General features: G+C 36.1%; 1 protein-coding gene across 3 annotated transcripts in view; it reads left to right on the top strand.

The window, feature by feature from the left end:
• Positions 1 to 14779, top strand: part of CDH7 (cadherin 7) — a 75572-nt gene that overhangs the window by 33724 nt on the left and 27069 nt on the right. For all 3 annotated transcript variants that reach the window (XM_030444794.1, XM_030444792.1, XM_030444795.1), the window contains 2 exons: positions 5187 to 5481; positions 12905 to 13023. Coding sequence is in view for 2 of the 3 variants with exons in the window: in XM_030444792.1 (XP_030300652.1) it covers positions 5187 to 5481; positions 12905 to 13023 (414 nt within the window). In the remaining variant the exon portion in view is untranslated. The remainder of the gene's footprint in view (positions 1 to 5186; positions 5482 to 12904; positions 13024 to 14779) is intronic.

The raw sequence follows: 14779 nt of genomic DNA, 5'->3' as shown, positions 1-14779 counted from the left end.
AGTGCAGTGAGAAGGCAGGAATAAAGCTGCGGTTGTTGTCATTTCAATGTCATCAAGAGTTATGGAGGAGACAGTTTTCATTCATCTCCTCCCTTTCTAGTTACTTACACAGTGAGTAAGAAAAGGGTTCAGGCAAGGTAATTCCCCTGTGATAACTTTTCAATTGTTCTGCAAGTCTCAGCTACAGAACTAGGTTTTACTGAAGAGGCATCTCCTGTTGTTCTCTGTTGGTCTGTCACCACTACCTCAGTGATCCTGCTGGTGCTGAAAACCTGGCAGCTCCTCATGTTCTCCTTGTGCTTTTCCTTTTCACCAGATTCTGTAAACTTTGCAATGAAACAGTGGTCAGGCTGCCACAGGGAGGAGCAACTGGTAGATCTTTGGGGAAGAAAAAATGGAGAAGATCGGAATATAAACATTGCACCTGCTGTAATGGACCGTTAACTGAAAATTAGAGAAAGCGCAGACCTCTCATTCAGACCTCAAATAGATCAGTGGTTGACAGAGAAATTGCGTTTAACGCAGTGCAGTATCACTGCTTACTGATAAAAATATATGGTTTTCTCTATTGCAAATACTGCATTAGCATGATTTAATGGCAAATGATGCAAGATCTGTACCTACAAATAGATAAAACCTAGGAACCCCAGAGTTTTAGGGATCTTGAAGGAAATTATTTAGGTTTTCCCAGAATAATCATCATCCTAAGTGTCCACATAAACATAAGTGCATTATTTGAGACCCGATGCTAAGCCATATTGCTGCAGAGCCAAAGAACGTGAGGACAAAATTGCATTCATTAAAGGCATTAAGGTAAGAGTGCCTTTGCTTCTGAGAGAAGCTGCCTGTTTCCTTCTCTCACACAGATCTAAACAAGCACTTTCTAAAGCAGAGAGGAGTTGGGCCTAAGAAGATATAACTACATTCTCTTTAAGTGGAGTACAGAGACAGTAGAGGGCACTCAGTAAATTACCTTCTGAAAAAAAGTGCACATACTATATATACCAGCCTTCTCTGCTTCCACAAGGCTTGTGTGGCTTTTCTCATTACATTTGTTCACTCATAACTTTCCTAGGGCATCAAAAGTTATCCTTCTGCTAAAATAGCATCATTTTTCTGTGGAGGCTTGCTGCTTCCCTTTTATGTTCCTATGTACTCTTTCTAGTATATGGTGTAATGCAGGGAATGCCCAGCACCAAGACTCTTAAAATCTTCATTTTAAATGCATGTGGAATGTAACAAATAAGTAATGGGATCAGCATTGGTTAATGAATTTCATACTGAAAACAAGGTCACATGAAAGTAACTTGAAAGGCAAACCGGAGTGTGTCTGTCATTGATACTGGGTGGAGGCAGCACTGGTTGAGATGACTTAGCAGTATACAGCCAGACATGTTTACTGTAGCCTTCCTCTTTCAGAAAACATAGGGAGGAATTTTATTTGCAATATTTATTGAAAATTTCTTCTGAAAGAAAATTTGAGACATTCCAGAGTGGGATCAGATGAGATTTACCCTGTGAATCACTGATTCCTCTGTGTCTCTTGAAAAAAAAGAATTTGAAACTCCTTTTGTCTTGATCCTCTCTACTTCTGAAGTCCTAGTCCCTGTGTACAGCTACAGACTGAGCTGCAGTTCTGTTGCTTACATGAGTGTCTCTGTAAAAAGTGGAAGGATGGACAAGCTAGTAGAGAGTACCCCATAAATGCTTTCTGAATAGTTCCAGAAAAGTACCAATGCCTGGAGGACTAACACCATTCTATGTAATTATTGCCAACTTAATCAGGAGAAGAAATAAAAATCCTAGGTCTCATTCTTAAATATACTTTCTTCTTAAACAAGTGGAAGGAGAGACAAGGGAGGGGGGACAAAAAAAGCCAAGGCAAACAGAAACATCAAAAAAAAACCCAGAATGTGTAAAGTGTTTTCTAAAGTCAACATTAGAAGGAAATTTTTTTTCTTTTTTTTTTCCCCCCCCACTTCTCATGATGTCAAACTAAATAGCTTGTAGCAGCAGAGCTGTCAATAAGGTACAGGACTGCTGTCTTAAAAATTTCTGGTTTTAGCTGAAAATCACTGATGCCTCTTTATCAATGACTTCAAAGATCTCTGGAGGGATAATGTTAAGTGGAACTGGAATAAAGGTAAACTGAAAACTGCATCAAACATATGTCTATTTTGTTAGCTTAGTTTATTTTTGCATTGTTCTCTTCTGTAACACTTTTAAATTATCTCAGATTGACAGTAAAATATTCATAGAAATATTAAAAAAAAAATCTATAGTGCTTTACATAGAATTGATTTTATTATAGTGCCAAAGTGAAATCTTGAGCTATATATCGCCTTTCTGGAATTAAGTAGGTAGAGAATGGTTCTTTACTAACTTGAGCATGGGTTTTTTACAGGCTTAGTACAAAAGCTTTAATAAAAGATACAAATAAGTTTACTCTCGCAGAGCGTCAACCTTGGTGTAACAAAGGTTATCGCTAATCACTTTACTAATCCGTGCAGTAGCAGTTCTCTATCAAGGCACTGTTCCTAAAAGTGTCTTCTGCTCAGTATTTCACTGCAGGGCATCAACTACTGTAGTATAATCCATGAGGAGATTTATGGACCTCAGAGTGGGACTCCTTAAAAACAATGTCTTAATCAGTGAGCCACTGAGTGAGCAAATGGGAAATGCTGAAGCTACAGAATTTCTTCCTTCTCTGGGATGCGAAAGCCTGACTCAGCACATCTTTAAGAATTTACACTTCTGGCCTCTCCCCTGAAAGTCTCTTTTCTTTTAAAACACTGCTAGAAAGTTATTCAGAATAGGGCAGGATCTAAATACGAGGTGAAAGGGAAGATGTGCAGCCTTGTATCATAAGCCCCAGGTGTGAATGCTACACTCTGGTCTGCTGATGAGATTGACTTCACCCCCATGAGAGAGTGCTGTGTTGTTCTCAGCAAGCTGAGGCATGGGATCCCTTCCCTTCTCTGCCTGAAGACATCCACTTGCACATCTCTAACGTTCAGAAAGCTTCTCTGTGTGATAAACTGCTGGCTGTGCCAGTGTGACTTTCTTTTCTCTCCACAAAATGTGAAATGGGTTTTACAGGGAAAATGGGAAAGTCTCAGCCACCACAGAAGGACCAGTGCTCTGCATATGGAGGAAGCTGAAGGCCTTGAAGAAAGCAAAAGCGCTGAATATTTGTATCCCATAACTTCAGTTCTTGGATAATGTGATGTTCAGCATTTCTGTCTAGATAGGATAGGATACTGGCTGTGTAGGAAACCAACCCAAAGCCTCCGTAACACATAGGACACTTATGCACCCTGAGGTAGGTCTTAATAAAGCATAAGGCAGACAGATCCTTACTTGCACAGGCCACTGCTCCTTTGTAGGAAAGAGCAGCGTTTCTTCCAGTCAAGTTTGAAAAAGCAGCAAGAGCCCCAGCTGCCAGATTTGTGAGGTGAACAGAGGTGGAGTTTCTTCAATAACCCCCCAGCCATTAGGGCTGAGGAATATACAGTACTGCAGATCTTGAAAGAGCCTGGATGTGAGGTATGTTTTACCTTGATCTGCTCACAGTGTCAGCGTTTACTAATCCTGAGTGTGCTGAGAAGCAGGACTTGAAATGTTTGGGGAACTTCACCAAAGAAATCTCAGGCTTGTTTGTCTCAGGAGTTAGGTAGCAGCAGAGTGAGGATAAGCCGTATTTTGAAATAATATAGCTAATCTGATTTAAACACCCTAGTTCTGCTTTTTGATCCAGTCCGAAGTTCAGACTCAATTTATGTCTTAAAAGAGGGAGAGGCAGTGCACTGTAATTGCATAAGTATGAGATATCCAGGCAGTGTAAGTGAAATAATGTGTAAGAAATAGGCAGCTTTTCATCCAGCTAAAAAAATACAAAACTGATCATGAATCCTTCCCTGCTGAAATAGGAGAAGGTTTTTGCAGCTGTGCTAAGTTATGCCTGAGATAGCAATTTTCTGCACATATTCTGGAAGTGTTTACTATCTTAGTGATACTCCCAGCTGAGAGGAAAAAAAAATGTTAGTGGAAGAAATTATGATAATGACAGTAGAGTTAGCTCCAAACTCAGTATGACATGAAGTTAAGACATGTACAAAGTAGATAAGGCGTAAAGTATCCGAACATCTTTAATATTGTCCTCAGCTATTTATAAGTAATAATCCACTTTTCAACCAGAGAGCCAAGTGCTTTGAAATTTACTGATGTTGTTTTCTCTTGTAGCATAAACATATCATGTTTGTGTCTGTTACTTTACCATGATATCCAGATCAACCATTGATGCTACAAGTGGGAGAATGGAGTTAGGGTTAGTTATTAGAACTGTTTGAATCTGTGTTCTGTAATAGGAAGGTGACACTTAGTAGACAGAACTGAGCTACAAAAGTTGTATTGCTCTATAACTTGTTTGATGCGGAGGAAAGTTTCTTTCTGTAAATCTGTCTTGCATTTCTAATGGAAGGTAAGTTCTGACTGACAGAACTACATTTGTTCTATACATACTGCAAGCAGTCTCAGGGAAACTACACCTGATTTTTGATGCTGTATAGTACAGGTGGTGTCAGGATGTTTCTTGATCTTTTCTCACGCTCTCCATTTTCCTCAAGTTAGATAACAGAAAACAAAATATGGAAAGTAAGCCCATCAGATTATGGTGAAGAATATATCAACCCACCATTTGAATTAATTTGATATGTTTTGTTGCTTTACACAGTAAACACTGAGGAGTTCCGTAGGTCATTTCCCATACATGCACAGAAGTAAAACCACACAGACATTAGGTTTAAAGTGACATTTGTTTGAAGTCTCACCCTTCAGAAGTGTAATAAGCTAAAAGCAACAAGGTACTTTAATTCAGAGAAGGATAAAATAGCAGTTATAATTATGTGTGTATGCCTATGTAAAACTTAGGTGTGAAAAAATGTATGACATTATCAAATGCATTTGAGAATGAGACTGCAGGAAAGAATGAAATTATCTTGCTTAAAAGAGCAAGCTGACGGATTCTAATGATCCCTCACATGCTGTGCACGATAAATATTCACCTTATCTTTCCAAGAACAATAAAATTTCATGTGTTACTGCTTGACATACGAGTTATTTTTACATATCTCCATGCCACTGACTCTCTTGTAAGTTAATCTCATCTCTCATCAATTTTTCACCAGCTTCACTCTGATGTTGATAAAGGAGATGGTTCCATCAAATACATCTTGTCAGGCGAAGGGGCAAGTTCCATTTTCATTATTGATGAGAACACGGGGGATATTCATGCTACAAAGAGGCTGGATCGAGAAGAGCAGGCCTACTACACACTCCGAGCACAAGCACTAGATAGGCTGACTAATAAACCTGTGGAACCAGAATCTGAGTTCGTCATTAAGATTCAGGACATCAATGACAATGAGCCCAAATTTCTGGATGGTCCTTACACTGCCGGAGTTCCTGAGATGTCTCCCGTGGGTAAGTGCAAAATACACTTTTGGTGTCGTGGGAAATTTCTTCCTATTGCCTTTTTAAAAAATTCATTGTTTTCTACTGTGTTGCACTGAGCTACTTAATTATCTATGAGACACCTGCAACAGTTAGATATTTCGAGACTTCACTGGAAATAACATGCTAGATTAAGTATTTACCCTTTGAAAAAAATGTTGTGAAACTGAAACAGCTATGTAGGGGTTCAGATAAGCATTTTATGGTGTATTTCACATTCCAGTGCCTAGAGGCTTTATTTTATAATTCTCATTAGCAATAATAGGTTTCACACATATCCTATGGTACTCAGAGGTGATAATGTAGAATTTTGTTCAGATAAAGTCTGTTCTTTAAAAGCTCTTCAAACTTCTGCTAATGCAGAGTGAGATTTTCTATTTGTATTTTTGTTTGTTGTTTGGGGTATTTTTTGTTTGTTTGCTTGTGGTTTTTTTTTTTGGTAGTGTTGCATATATGTCAGTAGCAGTTTACTTTGCACACTTCCTAACACTGAAATACATTGCTCTGGAAAATAGATTCAAAAAGCAGGGACTAGGGTAGATCTTCAGATAGTTTCAAACATCCAGTGGCATCAAAGAAGAATGGCATTTAGATGGAAAAGAGGTAATGCTAATTTTTCCTGAGTTTGAATTAAGGAAGAATTTTATCATCAAATCCACTACTTCTTAACTTTAAAAAGAGACAATGCTCATCTGATGTCAGGTGCCATCTTTCCTTTGAATATTGACCTATTCAGACCAGATAGGAGTTTGCATCAGACAAGTTTCAGTAAATTTTACTTCAGCATAAAATTATAAATGCAAGAATGCAGCTAAAAAAAATAACAATCTACTTCAGTGGAAATATGTGTATAAGAAATCTTGCTTCAAATCAAGAGAGTTATATGTTGATTGAGATTAGTAATTTCTTTGCTTGACTGATTTCAAACCATATCAAAGTTTGATACTTTTACAGTAAGGATGCTGATACAGAATTTGCTGTAGTTTCCTCAACATCATCTCTTCTGGTTTTGGATGTTAAAACAGTGCTTCTAAATTAGAGCTAGAGAGAAAGAAAGTCTTTCCTGCTCATGTGCCCTGCAGGAATCATCAGTCAACATTGCTTTTATGTTTGAAACTCGTCTTCAGAGCTGATAGAATATAAGAAATTGATAATGAGTTTTCTAATTAATTATTTTATTAAGCAGTGAGCATAGACACTGTTTCTCATTTGGTATTTGGAATTATTTCATTGTCACTTGAACAATATATGGATGGCTGGTGCAAATAGTAGCCTTGGAAGGAGAGATGGACAACACAGCTTTTTAGGAGCATCAAGGAGGAGATAAAGTTTTAAGATATTGTTGAGAAATTTTTACTGCTACACTTTATAAAAACAGATAATCTAAGATTGTAAAACATAAATATTCAGCACTTGAAAAATAAGTTCTCTAAAAATATATTTTTAATTGCTGCTTTATTTTAGAAGGAGGTTATTTGAACTATAGCATGCAGCAACTATAAGGTTTTTGCACCTTTGTCTTTTGTCCTGAAAAGCAGTATCTCCCAATTTCCCTTTTGTGAGAGTTACCTCTGTCTTGTCCTATACTGCCATACTGATGTATGGATAACAACTTCAGATTTATCAGGTTTGCTTACACACAAAAATCCGTGCCTGTACTCTTCATCCATGCTCCATTTATTTCAAAAATATATTGTAAATCTAACAGTGGGTAGTACACAGTGTGAAGTGGAGAATATGAGTATTTTTCAAAATGAACCTCATGCATATTTTCTTGAGCAGAAATAAAATGAAAGAAATTTCCATATGGATTGTAGCATCAAATACATTTTCAATTTATATAGAATATTTTGCAAAACTGAGAATTGTGCACTCTGAGATTTTTTTTTTTCGATCTTTGTGAGCTTCCTGAAGCCAGCATTTATGTATCTTTGTGATTTGTATTACACAACTACCAAATGATGCAGTGTTAGTGAGTTAAGGATTACTACAAAATGTCTGTGTGGTACTTGCTTACATAGTCACACTGATTCATAGTTTATTCATATACACATTTTTTTATTAATCACCTAGATTATTCATGAAATATTAAGGATAACTAAAGTATGTCTCTCCTATTTTGTTTAAAGTTATATCCATGAAAAAGATTTTTAATTGGATATTAAACCAAATGAAAGAGCTCATAGGATTATAAACCCAAATTAACTACAAAGATAGGAGAATTATAACCTTTAACCTAATGAGTGGTTATGCATGTATAATGATTCTCTATTTTATTTGACAAATATTTTAAGACATTATCCAAGGGTAATTAAAGTCAATCTTTCCTCTTATTTGAAATTACTTCAGTTCAGTTCAAGTTATATTTGAGTAAGGCCCAATTATATTGATTATTCTGGATAGGGCAAATATCTTGATGGCTTGTAAATCTATTAATAGCAAAAAACCTCAAAAACATGGCTTATCTGAAACTCATAGGGGTTTTTTGGTTGGATTTTTTTTTTAAGTATGTCTCTTACTTGAAAAAAGTCTAGCAGTGTCATATTTAAAATAAAATACTGTAAATTATAGTTAAAAGAGTATTCCTCTGATGCTGATGAAAAAGATAGATGTGAGATGCTGATCTCTTTGGCTTACAGCCAGGGGAAATGGGGATAAAAATACCAAACAATTCCATTGGTTTTGGTTTTTAATGTTCTCTACTTTCCAGACATATCAGCAACTTTGCTTGTTACCCAGCACAATAAATCTTTCTTACTATCTAAAAAAATAAAAATAAAAAATAAGAGCTTTATGCCATATTTAAATCTTTGGTACAAGCGGGTAGGGGGGTTTGAGAACCTGATTGCAGGGCCAGCAATGAAGGGCCAGTGTACTTCTCCAGTCATAAGCCCTCTCTGCTTCACTTTATCTGACCTTGCTGCTGCTCTGGGTTGGGTCTTGGGTTTTGTCCCCAAGTAAAGGCAACCTCATGAGGCTGTGGAAGGAGAGCAAGGAGGTGAAGAGGGTAGAACCTACCCCCAGGTGCTGTTACTTCCCCTTAACATTCCTGGAGGGGAAAAGCTGCGGAGTCATTGCTGTAGCAGTTCTGGGTAGAGGCCCATGAAAGAAGCACAGAAATATCATATGATATGGACCAGAACCAGACCAGGCAGTTGCATATGAGAATTAAGCCAGTATTATGGGCAACTTGACAGTAAAGATGTTTAATATTTCTACAAACTGGTATCATATAGAAATGTGATGCCATCACAGAATTATTTTGTGTAGTACACATATTACGCATCTTTAGTTAATATCAGTCAATGCCTTTAATGACTCACTGCCTTTATGTGTCTATTTTAATTTATTAATATGTCTAGAGTTCATTGGTAAGGGTTTATGCAGTTTGAAAAATAAGCATTTAAGTTCATCTTGTTCTGGAAACCAGTTTTCTCCTAAATTATTCCACCAATGTTAAATACAAGTCACAGAAGCATTTCTCATATAACTCACTTAAAGGCTTTGGTAGAATACCACACAAGTTGCTAAGAATATTTTTAGAAAGCTCTGTGTACAGGTTTCTAAAACAAGAAACTCAGAAATTTAAAAAGGATCTCTCTGAAGGATCTCCAGCTCTAAATAAACTTCAGCATCATCTGGCTACGTCACAGAAAAAATTGACCTCTACAAGATATCACAAACATTGCTGAATCTTGGTTTTGGGTAAATGAAAGTACAAATAGCATTCTAAATTCAAGGTCCTTTCTAGAAAAACTCTCTTCCTTCTACCCTGATATCAGAATTAAGTAGATCATGTTCTCAGATTACTGTGATTCTGTAATATCAACCAATATCTATCAAAGGTTAGGTAAAAATGACAACTTAAAAATCCTGGAACCAAACCAAACCAAACCAAACCAAACCACAACAGAAATCTGTTCCAGCCACACAAAATTCCCTGTGCTGTTAGCTGACATCAATAATGAAATATGTAGAACACCCTTTGATTAGCAGCACAGATTTTCCCTCAAAATTTGCTGCAATTGGTGAAAAGTTTATGAGGTTTTCTACATATAGAGCTTTTTAATGAGCTGGTATTCAGGCTTTGTTAAAAAAACAATTGTAGAGAAAATAATGGTACAGGAGTCCATATCTAAGAGGAAATGACACTTTTTCAGTAAATAGCCCCTAATTTTTATTATTTTTTAATGCATGTCAGATATACAAACTGTTGGAAGTATTTAAAGTTGTAGTTGTGATGCTACAAGTTATAACAAGTCTGAGGTAGGGTTAGTGTCCTGTTTACACCTGCAGCCTAGGACTCTGAGCAATGTTAACTAATATTTACTGGGACACTCATTTTGTTGGATGGAGTGAGAGTGTGGTGTCATTTCTTGACTGTTCCACTTTACCTTTACGTCCTAATCTTGGACACATTCATGACAGCTGATTGCCTGTGTTATGAGACATGGCAAAATGCTCAGGAATAAAAGGAAACTCAATTTCAGTGTAGTAAGACAAACTCTTCTTTTAGAAGATGATAGAATTAGAATTACAATACAACTGCCCATTTTTCCTCAACCTATAGATTTACTGAAAATCTGTGAGTATCCATAGAGCTTTAGTGGTTACTTTTAAAAGGAAAATAATCATATGACTTAGATATCAATACACTACAAGAAAAAGAGGACAAGTCTGTGTTGGAGTGATCATCCTCTGAAAGAATTCCTATTCTTCTTCAAGAGAAATCTGCTTCCTCTGGGACAATCTCTGGAAACTTTCTCGTGCTGATCATTCTGTGTATTATCTTTTCTTGGAACTGATTTGCTATGTGTAGGACTTTTCATGTAGTTAGCAAATCTTATGTTAGCTTACACATTTTTTAAAAATACATTGTGCAGAAATCTCTCCCTGGGCACTTCTGGGAGCTCAAAGGTTTTGTATGCAAAGAAATACAATAGCAGAGGTTTTTTAAAAGATCTTTGCCTCCCGAGGTTTGAGTGAAGTTGATTAACAAACAAAGAAACTAGAAAAGTATCATGGTTTTCCAGTAACTGATTATACTCGGGATGAATGCAAAAGGTTTTGGTGTTAGAATTTCTACTTTAAAACCCCACAACTTTTCTAAAGGTTCTATGTGTTTTGGGAGAGAAGCAATTAGATTCAGCTACTGACTTTATTCATCTCACAGAATGTAGAGGGATTGTTTGCTACCTCAATAGATTTTTACAGCAAACAAGCACTTCTAAGCTTGCAGGATTTCCAAAATGTTTGTGTTGAGGTTACAAAGCCTTTAATTTCTTTGATCTTGTATTGGGCTGGAGTCCTTGAGAACAGCAAGAGCAAGAAGCAGAGACATAACTGTGTGTGAAGTTTATGAGCACTTTGGCCAATATTTGCAGACATTGTAAGCTTCATTGGCAGGGCTTAGGTACTTTGTAAATGTGGTAAGCTTGGCTTTCACAAAGAACACAGGATGTCAAATAGTTATTATGATAGCTTTGTACTCAAAATCTGGAGAGGTTCTGGCAAGTTTTAAATAGGTTCCTGTATGACATTACATTACAGACTAATCTTTAAAATTAGTTTGACATATTGAATCAAGGCTCTTAGTTACAAGTGAACAGAAAATTGATGTATTTTAAGTCCTATAACTGATAAATGATGGATTAGCTACCAATTTTCTTTTTAAACTTGCCATCTACTTAATAGTTGCATGTGAAATTTCAGTTTGATAATACCCTTTTCCCTATCCCAAAATATGGGATCTCTTGATAGTCTTCAAGAGAGAAAAATTGCATCTGAAATAGAATTGCAGTCATAATACTTTGTCACGGAGACTTCAGGTAGAGAGATCAGAAACGTGGGTTAGCTAGGACACAACATAAGTTAATAAAGTTATTTTATAAATTGTCATTTCTGGTCAGAATTTATTCAGTGAGGTCAAATTTTTTTTGTAATTTGGATCAATTTATGGAGGGCTGCACTTTTCCTTTCTCTCCAAGCCTTTGGCCCTGTCTCATGGCCCACCTATGATCTCTACTTAATTGAAAATTGAAAAGATGAGGAAAAGGAGTGGGGGATGTTCTGTATCAGACATAAGTATTTCACCAATTTCCTGAAAAAAAACCCAAACAAACTCAAAAACCGAATAAAACTGACCACAGTACAACTTATTTTAAATTCACCCTGGACACATGCTATTGCTTTGTTTTCTTAGAAGGATTTCTAGACTTGCTGCTCCGGTTTTCTTCTGTCAAAAATGTGTACATTCAGAAAATGAGCACTCTCTATAACAAATGCTTTTTTCTAAACTTGTGTCTAAATCCAGTTTATGAAGGAATCTGATCGTCTGTTGAAGACCTTTACTGGGCATCTGCCAAATTACTACAATATTAATTTGCAACGTAACTTTCAAATGCGTCCCTGGGATGTTGAAGAGAAGGTCTCAATGTTCAGACAATCTGCCAGTGTGAAAAAAATTATTCTTTCTGGCTATCAAAGGGTGGTGACCATGGCCAAGGCCCTGGCTCCCAAGTGTTGTTTTATTCTGCTGTCAGCATACATCATGGAATCTGTTGTGCAGAACAAAACAAATGGGAACTGACATGGGGAATATAATGTATAGGAGTTGGATGCAAAATGAGATCCTCACAAAATATGACTTTCTTGCCCACCAGTTAGATATTTTGTTTTCTTATTCCTGTCAACATAGAGATATTTCTTGCACAAGAAATGTTTCATGCGGAAGATTACTAACACAGCTGATACCATAGTATTTCAGAGTATTAAATTAAATTACTACTTCTTAAAGGAATTCAGTTTTTCTTTGAGCTGGAACAGGAACTCTTCATCCATCTCTATTATAAAAGGTAAAAATGTATAGGCTAAAATTGGTTATATATTATGTGTGTTGTGTTAATTATTATTAAAATGCATGATGCTTATAAATGTATATATACTTTAAGCTCTATCTTCTCACTACAGTTTTTAGTAACAAACTTCCCTTCAAAGGGAGAAGGGGATATGCCTGTTCAAAGGGATATGCCTATTAATATGTCATACTAAGCATACTTTAGACATCACCATCATTTAAGAAATATTGTTCTCACACCTTCTACCACCCAAAGGCAGACATAGAGTGAGTGGGCTACCAAATGTATGTTCTTATTGCTATGAGCCAGAGGCTGAGACTGTTTGAGAAGATGGAACTCAGTAATTGCCAATGTTACTTGTTTGCAAAGAGGACCTTGTACTCTTAAGTTGAATCAGCATGGAAATGATGAGCAGCTGTGAAAAAGTCACCTTGCTCTTTTTTAGATATATTTTGGCAAATATTTTATACATATATATAAGTATAGTTCAGATTTATGTGTCTTTTATGTACAACAGGCCCCTAAATATTTTGCAGGTACCTCTGTGGTTCAAGTGACAGCCACTGATGCAGATGACCCTACTTATGGCAACAGTGCTCGAGTGGTTTACAGCATATTGCAGGGACAACCTTACTTTTCTGTGGAGCCAAAACAGGTAACTTTCCATAAACCCTCTAAAATAATGCTGAGAAAAAAAAAGAAATTATTCCTAAAAAACTGACTAGGAACTTATCTATGTGGTTTGTTGGTTAATGGAACACATTTGGATTTTACTAATCTTTTAATTTCTTATTCTTAAGAACAGATGATGAAAACCACACATCCGAGCTGTGTGATAAGCAGACATTGTTGGAATGGGAACTTTATCTTCTTGTCAATCTACTAGATCCCTGGTCTGCTGTTACTTTCTGTCTTTTTAATCAATGAAAATTTCAAAATACTGTGAACAGTCTCAAATGTTTGTTTTAGAAATATCTAAATGTCAAATAGTTGAATTTCCCTAAGTGTAGATATATGGCGTGATCACTTCTGAATTCGACTTTTTAAAGTGAACTTTAATCATGGGAAATGTGTCTTTCCTTATTTGTTTGAACAAGGCATCTCTGTGCTTCCTGTCCTTATCTGGCAGAACATTTTGCTTCCACTTTCTATCCAAATTACTGATGGAACTTTTCTTTACTACTTTCATGAAATTTTGTGAATATTTTAAACTCTGTGTTTTTCATAGAGCAGGAAATAAGTCCTCTCAGTTCAGTTTACTGCCTAAACTTCCATCAACATGGACAAAGATTATATCTTCATTTCAGAGATAGACAAGAAAAGAAGAGAAAAAAAACTGGCTACCTATTTGTCATAAACAATCTGTGATGTAAATCAGATCTGAATCCCAATTCGATGACCAAAAGTCACACTATTAACAATACCTAACTCTGCAGAAATCATACTACCTTTATCTTCAGGTTGCAACAGGTCTATCCTCAGCAGAGATATATATCACTTTCTCTTTTCCCAAATGATTACAGGTTATAGTGTGCTCTCTTTTTACTCCACCCATACATATCTACAATGCATGTTGTCATCATGACTACAGAAAGCTCTCGAACAATAATATGGTAGTTTCTGCTAAATCAAAATCTTTAAGGATTCAGACTGAAATGTTTGCATACATTTTCACTTTGATGTGATGCTCAAGGTTCTTTTGTGCACAATTACCTTCAAATGATTGGTTAACGTTGCCTGGCAATTTAACGAGCAGGCCAAAAAATGAAATGTAGAACAAATAACATTATGAAGTTGTGTATTAATTGTATTTTAACATGTCTTGTAAAATGGTTGAAATGGTGCCACAGTCTGTTTGCTAAATAAAGGCTTCGACACCGATGATTAATGGCAAGTCCTGCATTCATAAGGGAAGAAAGAAATCAAACTCTAACTAAACATTCAACAAATATCAGATGAATAGATATGTGTCCCAATGTGCCTCTCTCCTTTATTTAGTTTGTTTATGCTTCCTTTGCTGCTGACACTAAGTGCTGGCAGAGTAAATGGCTGCCTCTCTGGAAATACAGTTAGTGGCTGTAGCGTTGTACTAAGCATGAAATATTCATAAAGTCATCACGTTTGGAGAAGGCATATTTATTTTCCAGTCTATATAAACAGAACAGAAAGCATGAAACATGAAACTTTCTTCTGGTTTTCATTTCAAATCATATAATTGTAAATTGTATGCAGATCATCAAATATATGTGAGAAAAAATACTTCAGATTTCACCGTATTTCCATTAATAAATGAGAATACCTTAATTAATGCTTTAGAAGTGGATATTGTAAGCAAATGTAATGGTAAAATAAGAATTTCATACATACATGGAGTGTGACATTAATGTCACTATACTAATACTGAGAGATAA

The sequence above is a fragment of the Calypte anna genome, chromosome 2, assembly GCF_003957555.1.
Source record: "Calypte anna isolate BGI_N300 chromosome 2, bCalAnn1_v1.p, whole genome shotgun sequence".
In the NCBI taxonomy this organism is placed as follows: domain Eukaryota; kingdom Metazoa; phylum Chordata; class Aves; order Apodiformes; family Trochilidae; genus Calypte; species Calypte anna.
Note: the sequence above shows the minus strand (reverse complement) of the source record. Positions and strands in the feature narration are given on the sequence as shown.